Below are 19,044 nucleotides of genomic sequence, written 5' to 3'. Positions count from 1 at the left end.
TCGCGCCGCAGTTCTCACACGGTCCAGTGTGCTGGGCACTTTCAACAGCGAAGCACGAAGCCGCTTCGCGTGGGCTCTCCAAGTCTTGTCGCTTGAAGCGCGAAGTGGAAAGAAATGTGCCAACTTCAGCGTTTTCTGTAAACGATGTTTAGCGAGGAGAGCTTCCCATTTGCCTCCTCTTACCCCCGTCAACCAGGCAAGCGTTGGCAGGTACGCGAGAAAGTGGCTTTCCACTTGTGACGTCCACGTATGAATCAGAGCCAGTTGCCCTAACGCGAGAGACAAGGCTCGCATGTACGTTATCGGGAACACGTGCTCCAAGAGTCTGGAGCACAGTCGCTCAGGATCTGTCGGCGTCGTCGAGAGAGTCAGCGGAAAGAGATCGATCAACGCGGGAATCCCCAAGAAAGGAGCGAAGTACAGGAGAATCCTAAATGCCAAATAGTCGATGACAGCGGATGAGTAACGGTCGACTGTCCTTGTGACGGAGACGAGGACGTCTCTCGATTCTAACATAATAATCGAAGGAACTTTGTAGAACACTGTTTTCAAGAGCAAGATCACGCCGTGATGCACCTTAGAGGCATTTAGTAGACGTAGTTCTCCTCTGCGAGGCCCAGCAGTTCCAAGAGCAAGTGCCACGTCTACGATGTTCTGCGCGATAGACTCCTCATCAGCACTGGAGTGCGCACGTGTCAAAAAGTCATCGGTGGCTTGTTTCACAGTGTGGAGTATTTGATCGTTGTCCTTCTCCACGTAAATTACGTCTGCAGAATCAATAACCAACAATTTCCCTGTCGGTCTCGAATGAAAAGTGGCTTTGACTAAAGCGTTTATCCCAAAATCCTTCAAGATACGACCAGCCATTAGCCAAATATCTTGCGTGGCAATCTTTTTGCGCCTCATTGGCCAGGTCCCAGAAGGGGTGTACGCTGAGATGATGCTCATAACTTCGGCGTCCTTCTTAGAAGGTTCCGATGTCGTGCAGTCCTCAAGGATCTCTCTAACCAGCTGCATATCCCGTCTGGTAGGGTCTGTCAAAAACTTCAAAGCTCGGTCCTCAAGGTCTTCCACAAGGAGCGTGTCGGTCGAGATGGTAGAACCGAGTCCTGGTTGCCATCGCTCAATGACGTTCTTACACGCATACTCGTAGAAGTTGTCGCACGGGTCTTTTCCCAACGTTCTGTTCAGAAAAAATGCTTCTCGGAGGCAGAATTCTGTCTCACAGATGTACGCTGTTGTTGACGAAGTTGGTCTACGTGGATGATACAGTAACCCAGGCTGTGGCACGTGTGGTGGCGCAGTCGAAAACGGGGTTGACAAAAACCACCATGAAGGCAAGAAACGTGTTGCCGATGATGAAGCCCACAATGAATCGAAGATGCCGACTGATGCAGTCCAGAACGAGTCAAACGCGTCGACCGATGAGACCGTTGAAGTCGGCGTCGTCGTTAACAAAGTCAACAATGTCGTTGATGAAAGTGATGAAGGCATAGTCAATGGAGTCGATGGTCTAACCAGCAGTGTTGATGAAGGGGGCGCGGAAGTAGAAGCCTGCGTTGCAACCACTGAAGCCAAAAATGTCGACGACATCGATGCCTTAGTCCCCACCAAGACAGCTGTCGTCAACTTTTCTTCGCTTTCCTTGGCTGGAGTTGCCGTTGTCCGTTGATGGTCCACGAAATATGTATTACGTTCGGTTGTAGCGTTGCCCGAATCTGTGACAGCGCCTTTGAAGTAGCTGATCCAGTCCGAAAACATTTTCCGTGCTCCCTGCCGCGACTGACCTACGGAACTGCTAACTAATAGATAGACAATCCAAATAAAAGATAATGCCACGATAACCAGGACTAGTCCAGTCTCAGGGAACAATGAAGCTGAGCGCTCCAAGTTGAACCTTTCATGTTGTGGTTCGCGTGGCACGTTGGGCTTGGTTTCTACTGCCTCCTGTGTTCCTGTGACGGCTACTACAGGCACTGCCGCTGGTGACACAGCAGGTGCAGAAGGTAAGTAATGATACTCAGGAGTCAAAACAGGATAAACAGGGCGTAACGCTTGCAGATATTGTGCTTCCAAGAGATACTGTTGACCATTGCCAGGACCCTGTGGAGGTTGGCCTATGAAGATGTCCTCTTCAAGTTGATGCTTTGAACTGGGTACGTTAACCTCTGGACCCCACGCCTGCTCTGACATGGGCGGATTTATTTGGCCTGGTGTCATATGGCTCAGATGCAGACCAGGAGTGGTTTGAACCGAACGTGGAATACCGGTCGCAGCTGGAGACGACGTAATATTAAAGAATGGTTGAGGGGGATAACTTTGCACAGAACAAGGTGTTATAGCGGGGCCAGTGTGAGGAGGTGTCGCATAACTGACGCCGCCTGAACGTTGTACAGATTGGAGAATCCAAGGTTCAACTTCAGACGGTGTAATACCACCGCTCTGTGGGGCAGCGGAGCTTCCTAGCGAACGCGGGATGTCTGGCTCAACCCGGTCAGGAGTCACACCCTGCGTACCGCTTTTGCAACCCACTGGGCTCGTTTGTTCCGACCTAACAACGCCATGATCCGATTTACGGCGCGTGACTTGGATCAGATTCCTTATATCTGGGTGCACCTCATCCAGCGTTTGGTGTAGAAGTTCGGCGCCCGTATCTACTTGCTGCAGGGCATCGTGAACGCTTTCTTCCCACGACAGTCTTCGACTTCGTACGGATGGGCTTCTTGGTTTTAGCGTAGCGTCGCCAACTACACTTTCCTGTAGTCTAGTGAAATGTGATAGTATTCCATGACCGACACTAGGGGTTCTGGCTATGCCACCGTACTCTTCGACTGCAGGAGGGAGTGACAGCTCAGATGGCCTACTCGCTTGTATTGCAGCATCGCTAACTATACCCTCTTCGAGTCTCTTAAAGGGCGATAGGATGCCAGCATTGATCACGGATGGTGTAACAACGCCTCCACATTCTTCATAAACCTGCGTAGCAGCAGAAACGCGTTTCGCAAGAGGAGGCGGTGTAGTCAAAACGCTACGGTCTCGGAGCAGAGGCGACCTCATCACGGAATCCCGTCCGGTATCAAACGTGTACAATTGTGGGAGGGTGTGACAGATATGATCTTCGTCCTGTGGTATTCGCACTTCTATTTCTTTTTCTGCGTCCGAGATAATGAACAAGCACTTCTTCAAAGTTTTCTTTCCCAACCCAAAAGCCGATGTCCCTCTCGACAACTGTTCAGAAGCTACGCAGAATCCAGCTTTACAGCAGTCGCAGTTACATGGCCATCTGTTAAGTTCTCCCACTGATCTTGCGGAACGTGGCTCTGAGCTTGGACGTCCCAGGCTAGGTCTGCCGCAAGATCCGCAATGTATCTCGTCCTCACTTCAGCTTCGCGCTTCACGATTTCATTTGCCTCACGCGGAGATTCGCAGATTTCGGCTTCGTACGCTTCTGGCATGCTCACTTCCGGCACTATGTCTTCCACCACCGTGGACGTACTCATCCACTGAGTACCGCCTTCACCAATTCCGCAAGCGAAATGGATCTTCCGTCGCGGTGCTTGGCTAGTGCCAATTATGGTTTCATCGGGTTCGATTACATTACAGACATGAATCTGCTCCTGCTTAGGCATCCCCAGTATGCTCGAGTAGGTCTTGGAACCCTCATTGTATTCCGCTGAGAATGTTCTGGAGTTTTGTCCACCGATAACACCATGGGGACCGTGTCCTGTTCCGCCGAGGTATGCTGGCTTCGAATAACCTGAAGGCCATTTCGTTTGAGCATCTTGTCGTACGAGGTGTGTATCTACGCCGTTTCTTCGCATTCGTTCCTCTGGTATACCGTATTCTAAGCCCTGCTGAACTTGTGTCGCGCCTCGCAGATTATCGGCGGTGGTAGCTTTTCGAAGGGGCTGCACCGAATGTCTCTGCCCTGATGTAAGCAGGGTCCTCCCGTCCACGACAAAAGGCCTGAAGACAGGTTCCCGCCTGGTGTGGGACACTGTTGGTCTCAGAGAGTCGTAACTATAATCTTTGCCCTCCCAGTGCGAAGTACCTGGTATTCCTCGAAAGGAACGTGCCATGAATGCGTCATCCAGAGAAACGTTTGAAAAGGTGCGGTCGAACGGTGGTTCGCTAGCCAAAGGCATTCTTGCAGCCAATACCGGTGTAAACCGAGTTTCGATTGCGCGCGAGGCAGTACTTGGAACACCTGCCTGAGAATGAATTCCGACAAACGCTTGCATTGGTCGTGATTGAAAAGAGAATTGCTGCTGGGGCTTATCAACGCCTGATTGATTGGGGGCCTCAGTAGGTAATGCAGATATTGGCTGCTTCAATGCCCCCTGAGATGGAGCGCATGCACGAGCGTACGCCTCGGCATATCCAGGACCTTGAGAATGAAGTACGACCGAAGAAGGCAATCGAGCTGCCTCGAGAGACTCCGAGGGCAAAGCAGAAGGTATGTTCGTCGGACCTTTTGGCACCGCTGTCTTCACATCCACTTCTGGTGTGCGGTCCCTGCGTAAGACTTCAAGTATGGCCAAAAGAATCTCTCGTTCGTCGTCTGGACTGCTAGGACGGTCATCGGCGGACTGCACAGATTCTGTTGACGCTACGGACTCTCCTCTCTTCTTTCGACGCATTTCAACTGCCTTCTTGTCAGGGGGAGCTGCTGCTACACTTTTTGGGGTAATTTGTTGAGATTTAGGAGGCAGTGTCCTATCTTTGATATTAAGTATTTTTAACCTAGGCATATTTCTCTTATCTGGTTTCTTCGTGGATACTACCTTTTTCTCGTCATTCGCTGCATCTGTCTCCGAAAGGGTTTGAAGTTCAGAGGTGACCTCATCTTCGAGTAGGCTTTCTTCCAGCGCGTCGTGTTCCGTATGATCTGCATCAATTTGTTTCTTCGTTGCTGACTTCGAAGTTCTCTCTAGCTTAGTCACCTTAACTGGACGGGTCTGTTTGTCAGCTTCTTTTTCTTTCAAGTTAGGTTGCGACTCTGTTTTGCTGGAGCCCGCCGCTTCAAGCTTGCTCGTTGACTCAACGAGCCCGGAAGTGCTGTCAGATTTCTGGAAGGTTGCCCAGCCCGCGACGGAAGAAGCATCGGCCTCAACCGTGGACTTTTCTTCGGATGCGCTAGGTTTTTGTTTCGTCGATTCTGGACACTCAGGCGGCACAGAATTGGGAGGTTCCTCCTTGATGAAGCCGGTGGTTCCCTCGGCGGCGGTAGTGGTGGCTGCCGGCGGTGGTTCCTCCTTGATGAAGCCGGTGGTTCCCTCGGCGGCGGTAGTGGTGGCTCCCGGCGGTGGTTCCTCATGCGGACTAACTCGCGGTTTGTCCGCCTCATTCGCAGTGTCCTCAACGAGCTGATCAGCCACCTGCCCCGTCATTCCCGGGCTTTCCGACTCTCCGACTTTTCCGGCGACTACGGTATCGTTTTTGCCAGCTTCGAGCGTCTTGTCACGGTCTTCCTTGCTACTTGGTGGTGTCGATGGTGCGGGGGACGAAACTTCGGATTTCTTTTGTTTCTTCTTTTTCTTGTGTTTTGATTTTTTTTCTTTTTTTTCTTTTTTGCTCTCCGGCTGTTCCGGCAACTTCGTCCCGGTGGGCGCTTCATTAGGTGTCGTTTCTTTTTTCTTTGGATCCTTGGGACCTTCTGCAGCGGAGGCGTCCTTCTTCGATTTCTTTTTCGATTTCCCCATGATATTCGTTGACTGGATGGCCTTCGAACTTCGCCGTACCCTACACTGTGTACCGGCACCTCACTGCTGTCATCCACATATGCAAAATGCTTCCTCGTCAGGTACTTACTGCTCGCTGTCCAATACGACGTGAGCGAATGCCTTTGCGAGATCTTTGCAGTAGGTCGCGTGATAGAATGGACCGCCAGACACCTTCTTCTTCTCCCCCTCCTCCTCTCAAAAGATGGCCGTGAGCCACTAAGTATGGCGGGCCATACACTAAGGAAAATTATAGCGAATTCGGGTGGTCGTTTCGTAGCTACACGGCCCAGCGCTCGGAAATTGCTAGGTCGGCGACCGAGCAGGATCACGTGATCGTTGCCACCCGAACATGATTGCTAGGAATCTAGCGGTTTTAGGTACTTGGATCACGCTAGGGGCGTCGCGGTCGCCCGTCTTCGAGTTCTGTCGTCTGCTAAACCACGTGATTTCAACATGCGGGCCAATGAGGGCACTCGCCACCGTTGCAGTGCGGATGTGACGACACCGGATACAGTTGAGCAATCTGCTGCTCGATCGTTTTGAGACCGGGCAAAAAAAAGTGCTAGCTGACAAATTCCGAACGCTCGGAAAGCGCCACGCGAACATGCGAGATTGCTGCATTTTGATCAAGCGAACATGACTGCTCGAGATCTGGCAAAAAAAGTTGCTACGAAATGACCACCCGAATTCGCCATTAGTCATCTCGATTGGGTGTAATGGATCGTTTTCAGGTACGCGTCGCTCCTGGCGGCGAGAGACGACATGATGAGAAGACGACCAAGCAATGATGACAAATTAACACGACGCGGGCGTAGCTGGCATTTTTTTGAGGATATAGCAGGATAACATTTGTTTTGAATTGTATAACCTGCTCCTGTGGAAGCACACAACGCGCGACGCACCCCAAAAAAAACACACACGAAAACTTAAGGCATATTCATAACACGCCATGTTTTCATGCCAACCATCATGGCGACGCTCGTACAGTTCGACCATAGCCTCCTATATACTATATATAGGAGGCTATGGTTCGACGCAGTTAGTTAGTAAATTAGTAGAATAAAGTAAACCCTGGAGCTTTCAGCAACCCACCATGGGTGCTACCTGCTCCATTGCAAGAGCTGTATACAGCAATCAAAACAAATCACAGCGGGATCCCTCACATACTCACAGGCACACAATCAATAGAACGGGAAAACAATATCGCACACTTCAGATCTACAAAATACGGTGTCAGCAGTTCACACTAAAATGGAGTTCGCACTTAGTCTTCACAATACGGTAGTGAGACCAGTCTCACTCAAGAAGGCTACCAGCAGACGGATTGCCTTTAATTGAAATATGCAACTGCGTATTGGGAGGCAGAAGTGGTGTGTTCGTCCGTCTGTATTTCATTGGCCCCGGCTACTATGTTACATGATCCCTTCATTCACACGTCACTTCCCTTCACACCCTTCATTCACACGTCACGCAGCAAGTTCCCGGTGTTGGAGCCTATAGGTACACGCGACAATCTATACCTACTTTTGACTTCCATGTTTCCAGATTGCTTGCGTGAAAAGGAGTTGTTGAGCAACGCGGAAGTTCCGATGACCATGCTGATAAGGACGTTCCTGCGACATCGATGCGCACGCAACGGGAACTACCTTCCACTCCAATGCACCACGTTCTCGTCCTGTCGATGCGTCGACAAGGACGGCTTCCAAAACTCTCCGGACGTCATGGTGTCCGAGCGACACAGTTTGCCCTGCTACAAGAGAGAGTACGACCGGTACTTTCGCGAGGAAATCGAAGAATTCGAGTGACGGTGTTTCACGTTGTCGATTCTCTGTCGATTAATAAAGGTCTATCGAAGTGTAGACAGAATTATCGGGTGTACTTCCACGGCATGCCCATCTACATGCTAGAGTTGTGCTTCGCCACATAACAGACTTAGAGCCCGCTGTGCCAAATATACGACAGCGACACGCCTGTCCGTCGTATCCGCCCTGCTTCTCATTCTTCCTGTTGGGTGCACACAAGCCGACCTCATTCTACTGCATGTAACGCCTTACGTCGTAATCCACGCCCGCAACACATTCCGACACAAGCCCGAACGGCGCATCTGCAGCCAGGCAGACCCCACGGGTTGCGCCTGTACCTTTTGCTTTAGTTTAGTTAGTACCGTTTAGTTACCTAGAACTGTATGTTTATCGGATTCCTCCTATGTCCCTTCCAATATTTTCAACGAAAATTAATTATCTCATACGTCGCTTCAAGCTGGACAAACCAGGCTTGATCCGGTTGTTGAAACCCCCATCGAAGTACCTGACCTGTAGCCTTCTCCCTAACACCGCATGGTAAAACTTATCAAGTAAGACAGTACATATCGTTACATAAATTTATATTATATACTGTATAAACCGTACTATCAAAAAGGTATAAAGCGCCGCGGACGTCCCGGTTATGATACGAGAGGGCAGTGACGGTGGGCCTTCATAGCTTTCCCAAACTTACATCCGAACGCACGCGCGAACAGCTTGTTCTGCCTCAAGGCCGCATTAACGCGCACTTGCGCCGGAGGCAGCGCTGATCTTCTCCACGATGTTTCGTCGGTGCGCTCACAATTGTCCAACGCGAAATACACGAAGAAGAGCTGGTCGGACGAGAGACGTTCCAGGCCTTTAAGACGGAAGTCTATTCCCCATATCCTCTTCGTAGTGAGCAGGTGCTCGAAAGCTCGGTGAGCCAGCATCACAGCGACGGCTTGTTCCAGAAGGACGTTGCCCTGTATGCGGAGATCGAGGCCACTTCTCAACTGCTGCGGCATCGCTCGAATATCGTCTTCTAGGCATCGGTAAAGAAAGCGCAGCCTTTGGTTCGAAGCATGGCTATACAGTGGAGTGTCATCGAAGTTGCCGTTCGGTCGCAGTACGCGTAGAAGGCTTCTGTAGATGCGGACGGCATAGCGTGCCATGTGGAAGGCAGAGTGTGTGCTGTTGGGAGGTACACTCATGTTCCAAATTCCAACGGGGACATGCATAAACCTGCGCCTGGCGAAGTACTCGACCTAGAAAAATGTGGGCATGAAATTTCGAATCACTTGCGAGGATTATGAAGACAAATGGGACACGGACAGATATTTCCCTGTTGCGAGTAACTTTTCCTTGCGTTGGAGGTCGTGTAAAGACGGTTACACAGTGTAGTATAGACACCAGTCGACGGGACGAAACTCCTATAACTGCATTTGCAAGCGTATACTTTCACAACAGGGATGCGCTCACAGAAAAAAGGGTGGAGCAGTCACACCTTTTAGGAGGTAATAGTTGTCGCATATGTTGCGCCTAAAAGGTTGTAAAGTTATACCTGTTACTTACGAATGATAGCGTTACCGCTTCTGGGGGCTTAATCGCTTCATCGTCGTTACGGTCATTATGAGCTAACGAGCGGCGGGAACTTCAAAAAGATGGGCACATGACACATTGCGCGTGACGTACCCCACGCCCTTCACGTATCGCGCGAAAAGCGCCGTGCACGTGTTTTATCACGTGCCCTTCTCGAAGAGTGCCCCGCCTCTCGTGAGCTCCTAACGCGTGCAAGTGATTAAGCCCCCTGATTCGACGAGCGTGGGGGGCGTACGCTTTTTTGTAGCAATTTGGATATATGATAATTGTTTTTACCACCCTTTTACGCCCTTTGTCAGACGCTATGTTGACATAAGTGGTAACTATAGAAGTTACCTTTTTCACACCCTTTTTTTGTTATAGTGTGGGATAGCGTGCGCAAGATAGATAACAAGATGTGACAAAGCAGCAGAACGTTGCTGATATCTGGGATCAGGGCTCTTAGACGGGTTCACCAAATGAGGCTTCAAGAAAAGAGGTTCAGATCTACAACAGTACGGACCCTGGACTTAGCAAATTGTATTCCCTACTCTGTGACGACCTCCTTCCGATTCATCTTCACCCCGTTGTAAAAAAAGAAAAGAAAGAAAGAAAAAGAAAAAAAAACACCTGTCCTTGCTGCTTAACGAGTCCCGTCCTGTCAACTAGTCCGTCCTTGCACTGCCTCCTTAAATTTGGCGAAAGTATATCTTTAACACCGTTCTACAGTAATTCGCCAGCACTCATTGTTCGTAGCTATTTCGGAACCACGCCGAAACATTGTATTCAGTGATGCGCAATGTTCTGCATTTGATATATATTTGCCTGGCTTCTGGAAGCTACAAAAAAAAACTGCTCATCACGAACATTCCGACTGTGCGCGACGTGACGCTGAATCACAAAGGGGTGCATGCTCACCTCAACCGCAAGAGCAGATCCTATGTAGCTTTCCTTGGCTACGATTCGCGCCGCAGTTCTCACACGGTCCAGTGTGCTGGGCACTTTCAACAGCGAAGTACGAAGCCGCTTCGCGTGGGCTCTCCAAGTCTTGTCGCTTGAAGCGCGAAGTGGAAAGAAATGTGCCAACTTGAGCGTTTTCTGTAAACGATGTTTAGCGAGGAGAGCTTCCCATTTGCCTCCTCTTACCCCCGTCAACCAGGCAAGCGTTGGCAGATACGCGAGAAAGTGGCTTTCCACTTGTGACGTCCACGTATGAATCAGAGCCAGTTGCCCTAACGCGAGAGACAAGGCTCGCATGTACGTTATCGGAAACACGTGCTCCAAGAGTCTGGAGCACAGTCGCTCAGGATCTGTCGGCGTCGTCGAGAGAGTCAGCGGAAAGAGATCGATCAACGCGGGAATCCCCAAGAAAGGAGCGAAGTACAGGAGAATCCTAAATGCCAAATAGTCGATGACAGCGGATGAGTAACGGTCGACCGTCCTTGTGACGGAGACAAGGACGTCTCTCGATTCTAACATAATAATCGAAGGAACTTTGTAGAACACTGTTTTCAAGAGCAAGATCACGCCGTGATGCACCTTAGAGGCATTTAGTAGACGTAGTTCTCCTCTGCGAGGCCCAGCAGTTCCAAGAGCAAGTGCCACGTCTACGATGTTCTGCGCGATAGACTCCTCATCAGCACCGGAGTGCGCACGCGTCAAAAAGTCATCGGTGGCTTGTTTCACAGTGTGGAGTATTTGATCGTTGTCCTTCTCCACGTAAATTACGTCTGCAGAATCAATAACCAACAATTTCCCTGTCGGTCTCGAATGAAAAGTGGCTTTGACTAAAGCATTTATTCCAAAATCCTTCAAGATACGACCTGCCATTAGCCAAATATCTTCCGTGGCAATCTTTTTACGCCTCATTGGCCAGGTCCCAGAAGGGGTGTACGTTGAGATGATGCTCATAACTTCGGCGTCCTTCTTAGAAGGTTCAGATGTCGTGCAGTCCTCAAGGATCTCTCTAACCAGCTGCATATCCCGTCTGGTAGGGTCTGTCAAAAACTTCAAAGCTCGGTCCTCAAGGTCTTCCACAAGGAGCGTGTCGGTCGAGATGGATGAACCGAGTCCTGGATGCCATCGCTCAATGACGTTCTTACACGCATATTCGTAGAAGTTGTCGCATGGGTCTTTTCCCAACGTTCTGTTCAGAAAAAATGCTTCCCGGAGGCAGAATTCGGTCTCACAGATGTATGCTGTTGTTGACGAAGTTGGTCTACGTGGATGATACAGTAACCCAGGCTGTGGCACGTGTGGTGGCGCGGTCGAAAGCGGGGTTGACGCAAACCACCATGAAGGCAAGAAACGTGTTGCCGATGATGAAGCCCACAATGAATCAAAGATGCCGACTGATGCAGTCCAGAACGAGTCAAACGCGTCGACCGATGAGACCGTTGAAGTCGGCGGCGTCGTTAACAAAGTCAACAATGTTGTTGATGAAAGTGATGAAGGCATAGTCAATGGAGTCGATGGTCTAACCAGCAGTGTTGATGAAGAGGGCGCGGAAGTAGAAGCCTGCGTTGCAACCACTGAAGCCAAAAATGTCGACGACATCGATGCCTTAGTCCCCACCAAGACAGCTGTCGTCAACTTTTCTTCGCTTTCCTTGGCTGGAGTTGCCGTTGTCCGTTGATGGTCCACGAAATATGTATTACGTTCGGTTGTAGCGTTGTCCGTATCTGTGACAGCGCCTTTGAAGTAGCTGACCCAGTCCGAAAACATTTTCCGTGCTCCCTGCCGCGACTGACCTACGGAGCTGCTAACTAATAGATAGACAATCCAAATAAAAGATAATGCCACGATAACTAGGACTAGTCCAGTCTCAGGGAACAATGAAGCTGAGCGCTCCAAGTTGAACCTTCCATGTTGTTGTTCGGGTGGTTCGTTGGGCTTGGTTTCTACTGCCTCCTGTGTTCCTGTGACGGCTACTACAGGCACTGCCGCTGGTGACACACAGACTTGTACACGTTACTCGAAAAATGTAATCGATTACCGTTACTTTTACTTGCCTCGCATATGTAATTTTTTACCGTTACAAATTACTTGTCGAAAAAAGTAATAAAGTAACGGCAAAAAAGTAACGCGTTACTTTCTTCGTTACTTTTGCGATTTAAAAGAGCGAGAGTGACTGTATACTAATACGCTCAAATTGCGAAGAGTACCAATAACTAAAGGAGTCAATACACATGTCAGGCACTTTACGACAACACTTTATACAACAAAGGACAAATTGCTTAACAATTGATGGTCCTATTCAGCTTCAGCAAAAGCTGTTTCTCAAAGTTGACATCGGCCAGCCTCCCACGCTTTCTTGTCAAAATGTCCGCCGCCACGCTGAATACTCGTTCAACGGCGGCACTTGTTGGAACCGCCGTGTTGTACCTCAGGTAAACTTGTCGGATGGTTGGGTGGTCCGCCAACAGTGAGATCATAGAACCACTAGCAGAAGAAGCGAGGTATCGCGAGACCACAACGCCCTGGTCCTCCTTTTCCAGGGGCAAGGCGAACGTGAAATAGTCGTCCTCCTCTTCCTCCTCAGCCAGACGTGTGGTGCTGCCGTGAGTGCTTGAAGCATCGTGCTGCTTGTGGTCACACGCGTAGTAGCAAGGGCGATTCACCTCTTCAGTCAGAAGTTCCACGAGCTCCCGTCGCCTTGACTCGTCGTCCACCCACCGATCTTTGAACCGTGGGATCACGACAGTTGATAGCAGCAGTTCCCGGTCGTCATACATGTGGTCGAAGCTGCGAGCAGGAATAAACAACATATTAATTTTCATCGCACGAGATAAAAACTTCGAAATTAACTATGGCTGACAGGAGTATATGAAGACTATATAGCGGGTATGCATACAAACTCACCGGGTTTGAATGCCCTCCAGGAGCGCATGAACAAGAGGAGAGCAGAACTTCAGCCCGGACATAGCCAAGTGCTCCAGGCGCTTCTTTAGCACAGTAATCGTTGGCAGCAAATACCCTAGAGAGATATCCTCTCTTTGGAGCACGTCGATGGCGCACGCCACGGGCTTCATGACCTGTCGACAAATGCAGATGCTACAATGCTGACACAGTGACACATGAATGCAAATCATCTGCTACATACAGCACAATACTCCTTTATGAAGTGCAGGTCTCGCGGGCGCTGGAAGGGGGAAACCTGAAGGGTTCTGCAGAGGCCGTCGAGATCCTTCCCTGCGTTGTCCAATTCCAGCAGGCAACGCATGGCGTCGAAGAAGGAATTCCAGCGCGTGCTGACGGGCCTTACCAATGCGCGCCCGCAATATCGCTGAATTGTTTCCGCCGCCACAGCAGATTGGCCTTGTTTGTTCCATATAGCCCGGCAGGTACGAAGTACTGAACCCAGTGGCCTAGAAAACATTTCATGCCGTTCGGCCTTTGACGCATCCACAGTGGCCACTAAGTTCAATGTGTGCGCCGAACACCGCTGGTGAGGTGGAAGGCGCACACGCCCGTGTACGTCGCCATCAGCCATTCCGTCGAACAGTGCAGTGACGTCCACCGCCTCCGCTGCCAAGTCGTCGTCCTCCGCTTTCGGTTCGGCAGCCTCTCCGAGTACCCTGAAGCAGGAAAAAAAAAATCCTAATGTAGCAACACACGCCGTCAACACCAGCAAAACTTGTGACAGAACAGAAGTACCTGAAGGCTTTCACAAAATTGCTGCCGTTGTCCGTAACAACTTTGGTAATCTTTCCGTGCAGTGCGAAGCGTTCGAACGTCTCACCAAGAACATCCGCGATCCGATCATACGATATCTTGCCTTGCATTCGCCGGCAGACCAGAACAGCTGACTTCCTCGCAAGGCTTTCGGGGTTCAGCCAAGACACTGTCGCTGCCAGGTAGGCTCTGAAAATATCAATCAAATAAATTAATAAATGACAGCTGACGAGATCTTGGGATGTGCGCGTTCTCCTGGAACCGTATTCTTTCTTTTGAGTGTGAAAAAATGTCAAAGTAAAGCATAATGTAAAGTACGTCGGCAGACAATCGTAAGGCAATAAACAAACTTTTATCTCACCGTCGAAATGTCGTCCAACAGTCAGCGGTGACCGCCACATGGGAGACCTTCTCCAGCGTCGACACTAATCTGTCTTGCATTGTGTCGTAGCTGTCTGAAATGCGCGTGGTGAGCATTCTTCGAGTCACTACGGTAGAATGGGGAGCTAAACTCTTGACTAAATTTACAAAGCTTCGCGCCTCCACCACAGAGTAAGGCTGCATGGTGTCCACGACAAAAGCAACTATCGCGTCGTCGACCGTTTGCTGGGGAACGGCGGCTTGGGCAAAGCTGAGCTTCGGTTGTTTCGCCATCGCCGTCTCGACGTCTTCGGGTTCCTCTGCCACCCTTGATCTCTTCTTCGACAAGCGCTCGAACGTGGCCAGGTGCAGATCATGTTGCGCCTGAAAATATATTTTAAAAAATCGCACTTTGCATTCACTTCCAACATTTCCGTAATGCGAGCTACTAAAGCCTGTACGGACAACGCGATGACACCGCTGAATGGTCCCCACCGAACATCAAATCTCGCATTACTAAGAGCAAATTCCACCAATTCTGAATTTCACTACAAATCAACAGGAAATTGACTTACCTTGATGTGCTTCTTTAGGTTTGAATGTGTTGACCTTGCACAGGACAAAATCTTCTCCTTCGGCTGACATAAGACGCATTTGAAAAGCAAATTATTTTCACCCTTTTCTCCGACTACAGCGAACAACTCCGACAGCTGCGGCCATGGCGATAAGTTGGGAGAACTTTCCATTACTGTACTCAAGAGTAACCAGCCAGCAAGTGACAATCACGCTGTCTCCTCTTCCAACTCCGTGGGCACGTCCATCTTTAAGCGGTTGACCCTCCAAGAACTGACGAATAGCAGCACTGTTGTCTGGCTTAATCCCCTGAGTGTGTCATTGATGGAACCCCCAACCCAATGACTCAATAAGCAAGAGGTCTTGCAGTTGCCCCCGGTGTTCCTAGTGTCTGAGCAACCTACTTTGTTCGTATTCCCAGAAGACGCCGGACTAGAGGCACACAGAACGACACAAGGCTCCTTTGTAAGGAGTACGCACAACCAGCACCACAGAACCACATAGCCTCCTTTGTGCTTTCATCACTGAAACGTCCCAAAGTAATGACCCCAAAAAGAAAAAAGAAATGTTCAACACACTTTCCAGGATGCCTGGTTATTATCTACCAAGTTCTTATGGCCTACTTCGGAGCCGTTCCATAGGGATTTTGGGAATTCTCCAGGAGGCGACATATGTGGCATGCCACTACGTGAGTCACTTATTGGAAAGTCAAACACCTCTCCAGTTTGGATTTTTTGACTAAACCTTCGCGGAAAAAGTAATCGATTACAAGTAAAAAATTACCGAAAATTGTAACGATATTACTTTACAAATTACTTGACCAGAAAAGTAATCGGTTACTTACAAAATTACTCGAAAAAGTAATTTTTTACTTGTAACGGGATTACTTGTAACGCGTTACGTACAAGTCTGGTGACACAGCAGGTGCAGAAGGTAAGTAATGATACTCAGGAGTCAAAACAGGATAAACAGGGCGTAACGCTTGCAGATATTGTGCTTCCAAGAGATACTGTTGACCATTGCCAGGACCCTGTGGAGGTTGGCCTATGAAGATGTCCTCTTCAAGTTGATGCTTTGAACTGGGTACGTTAACCTCTGGACCCCACGCCTGCTCTGACATGGGCGGAGTTATTTGGCCTGGTGTCATATGGCTCAGATGCAGACCAGGAGTGGTTTGAACCGAACGTGGAATACCGGTCGCAGCTGGAGACGACGTAATATTAAAGAATGGTTGAGGGGGATAACTTTGCACAGAACAAGGTGTTATAGCGGGGCCAGTGTGAGGAGGTGTCGCGTAACTGAGTCCACCTGAACGTTGTACAGATTGGAGAATCCAAGGTTCAACTTCAGACGGTGTAATACCACCGCTCTGTGGGGCAGCGGAGCTTCCTGGCGAACACGGGATATCTGGTTCAACCCGGTCAGGAGTCACACCCTGCGTACCGCTTTTGCAACCCACTGGGCTCGTTTGTTCCGGCCTAACAACGCCATGATCCGATATACGGCGAGTGACTTGGATCAGATTCCTTATATCTGGGTGCACCTCATCCAGCGTTTGGTGTAGAAGTTCGGCGCCCGTATCTACTTGCTGCAGGGCATCGTGAACGCTTTCTTCCCACGACAATCTTCGACTTCGTACGGATGGGCTTCTTGGTTTTAGCGTAGCGTCGCCAACTACACTTTCCTGTAGTCTAGTGAAATGTGATAGTATTCCATGACCGACACTAGGGGTTCTGGCGATGCCACCGTACTCTTCGACTGCAGGAGGGAGTGACAGTTCAGATGGCCTACTCGCTTGTATTGCAGCATCGCTAACTATACCCTCTTCGAGTCTCTTAAAGGGCGATAGGATGCTAGCATTGATCACGGATGGTGTAACAACGCCTCCACATTCTTCATAAACCTGCGTAGCAGCAGAAACGCGTTTCGCAAGAGGAGGCGGTGTAGTCAAAACGCTACGGTCTCGGAGCAGAGGCGACCTCATCACGGAATCCCGTCCGGTATCAAACGTATACAACTGTGGGAGGGTGTGACAGATATGATCTTCGTCCTGTGGTATTCGCACTTCTATTTCTTTTTCTGCGTCCGAGATAATGAACAAGCACTTCTTTAAAGTTTTCTTTCCCAACCCAAAAGCCGATGTCCCTCTAGACAACTGTTCAGAAGCTACGCAGAAGCCAGCTTTACAACAGTCGCAGTTACATGGCCATCTGTTAAGTTCTCCCACTGATCTTGCGGAACGTGGCTCTGAGCTTGGACGTCCCGGGCTAGGTCTGCCGCATGATCCGCATTGTATCTCGTCCTTCCCTTCGCGCTTCACGATTTCGTTTGCCTCACGCGGAGATTCGCAGATTTCGGCTTCGTACGCTTCTGGCATGGTCACTTCCGGCACTATGTCTTCCACCACCGTGTCTATGTCTACCACCGTGGACGTACTCATCCATTGAGTACCGCCTTCACCAATTCCGCAAGCGAAATGGATCTTCCGTCGCGGTGCTTGGCTAGTGCCAATTATGGTTTCATCGGGTTCGATTACATTACAGACATGAATCTGCTCCTGCTTAGGCATCCCCAGTATGCTCGAGTAGGTCTTGGAACCCTCATTGTATTCCGCTGAGAATGTTCTGGAGTTTTGTCCACCGATAACACCATGGGAACTGTGTCCTGTTCCGCCGAGGTATGCTGGCTTCGAATAATCTGAAGGCCATTTCGTTTGAGTATCTTGGCGTATGAGGTGTGTATCTACGCGGTCTCTTCGCGTTCGTTCCTCTGGTATACCGTATTCTAAGCCCTGCTGAACTTGTGTCGCGCCTCGCAGATTATCGGCGGTGGTAGCTTTTCGAAGGGGCTGCACCGAAGGCCTCTGCCCTGATGTAAGCAGGGTCCTCCCGTCCACGACAAAAGGCCTGAAGGCAGGTTCCCGCCTGGTGTGGGACACTGTTGGTCTCAGAGAGTCGTAACTATAATCTTTGCCCTCCCAGTTCGAAGTACCTGGTATTCCTCGAAAGGAACGTGCCATGAATGCGTCATCCAGAGAAACGTTTGAAAAGGTGCGGTCCAACGGTGGTTCGCTAGCCAAAGGCATTCTTGCAGCCAACACCGGTGTAAACCGAGTTTCGATTGCGCGCGAGGCAGTACTTGGAACACCTGCCTGAGAATGAATTCCGACAAACGCTTGCATTGGTCGTGATCGAAAAGAGAATTGCTGCTGGGGCTTATCAACGCCTGACTGATTGGGGGCCTCAGTAGGTAATGCAGATATTGGCTGCTTCAATGCCCCCTGAGATGGAGCGCATGCACGAGCGTACGCCTCGGCATATCCAGGACCTTGAGAATGAAGTACGACCGAAGAAGGCAATCGAGCTGCCTCGAGAGACTCCGAGGGCAAAGCCGAAGGTATGTTCGTCGGACTTTTTGGCACCGCTGTCTTCACATCCACTTCTGGTGTGCGGTCCCTGCGTAAGACTTCAAGTATGGCCAAAAGAATCTCTCGTTCGTCGTCTGGACTACTAGGACGGTCATCGGCGGACTGCACAGATTCTGTTGACGCTACGGACTCTCCTCTCTTCTTTCGACGCATTTCAACTGCTTTCTTGTCAGGGGGAGCTGCTGCTACACTTTTTGGGGGAACTTGTTGAGATTTAGGAGGCAGTGTCCTATCTTTGATATTAAGTATTTTTAACCTAGGCATATTTCTCTTATCTGGTTTCTTCGTGGATACCACCTTTTTCTCGTCATTCGCTGCATCTGTCTCCGAAAGGGTTTGAAGTTCAGAGGTGACCTCATCTTCGAGTAGGCTTTCTTCCAGCGCGTCATGTTCCGTATGATCTGCATCAATTTGTTTCTTCGTTGCTGACTTCGAAGTTCTCTCTAGCTTAGTCACCTTAACTGGACGGGTCTGTTTGTCAGCTTCTTTTTCTTTCAAGTTAGGTTGCGACTCTGTTTTGCTGGAGCCCGCCGCTTCACGCTTGCTCGTTGACTCAACGAGCCCGGAAGTGCTGTCAGATTTCTGGAAGGTTGCCCAGCCCAGCGTTGCCCAGCCCGCGACGGAAGAAGCATCGGCCTCAACCGTGGACTTTTCCTCGGATGTGCTAGGTTTTTGTTTCGTCGATTCTGGACACTCAGGCGGCACAGAATTGGGAGGTTCCTCCTTGATGAAGTCGGTGGTTCCCTCGGCGGCGGTATTGGTGGTGGCTCCCGGCGGTGGTTCCTCAGGCGGACTAACTCGCGGTTTGTCCGCCTCACTCGCAGTGTCCTCAACGTGGTGATCAGCCACCTGCCCAGTCATTCCCGGGCTTTCCGACTCTCCGACTTTTCCGGCGACTACGGTATCCTTTTTGCCAGCTTCGAGC

At 50.1% G+C, this 19,044-nt stretch overlaps 2 protein-coding genes across 2 annotated transcripts; both read right to left on the bottom strand.

Moving 5' to 3' along the window:
- Positions 1–8,089: 8,089 nt before the first annotated feature.
- Positions 8,090–11,381, bottom strand: LOC135385108 (uncharacterized). Its single transcript, XM_064614284.1, has 3 exons — positions 11,308–11,381; positions 10,004–11,231; positions 8,090–8,772 (listed from the first exon to the last, which is right to left on the bottom strand). Exons 1-3 carry the CDS (start codon positions 11,379–11,381, stop codon positions 8,167–8,169), a joined length of 1,908 nt encoding a protein of 635 aa, XP_064470354.1. The 3' UTR covers positions 8,090–8,166.
- An 881-nt stretch (positions 11,382–12,262) lies between these two features.
- LOC135386256 (uncharacterized) lies at positions 12,263–14,875 on the bottom strand. The gene is made up of 6 exons (XM_064616065.1): positions 14,695–14,875; positions 14,121–14,503; positions 13,742–13,948; positions 13,188–13,662; positions 12,947–13,119; positions 12,263–12,829 (listed from the first exon to the last, which is right to left on the bottom strand). The coding sequence occupies exons 1-6, from the start codon at positions 14,863–14,865 to the stop codon at positions 12,322–12,324; spliced, it is 1,917 nt and encodes a 638-aa protein (XP_064472135.1). The 5' UTR covers positions 14,866–14,875; the 3' UTR covers positions 12,263–12,321.
- Positions 14,876–19,044: the final 4,169 nt, after the last annotated feature.

The sequence above is a fragment of the Ornithodoros turicata genome, chromosome 2, assembly GCF_037126465.1.
Source record: "Ornithodoros turicata isolate Travis chromosome 2, ASM3712646v1, whole genome shotgun sequence".
Classification (NCBI taxonomy): domain Eukaryota; kingdom Metazoa; phylum Arthropoda; class Arachnida; order Ixodida; family Argasidae; genus Ornithodoros; species Ornithodoros turicata.
The sequence above is the reverse complement of the archived record's forward strand: the minus strand, read 5'-3'. Positions and strand labels throughout refer to the sequence as shown.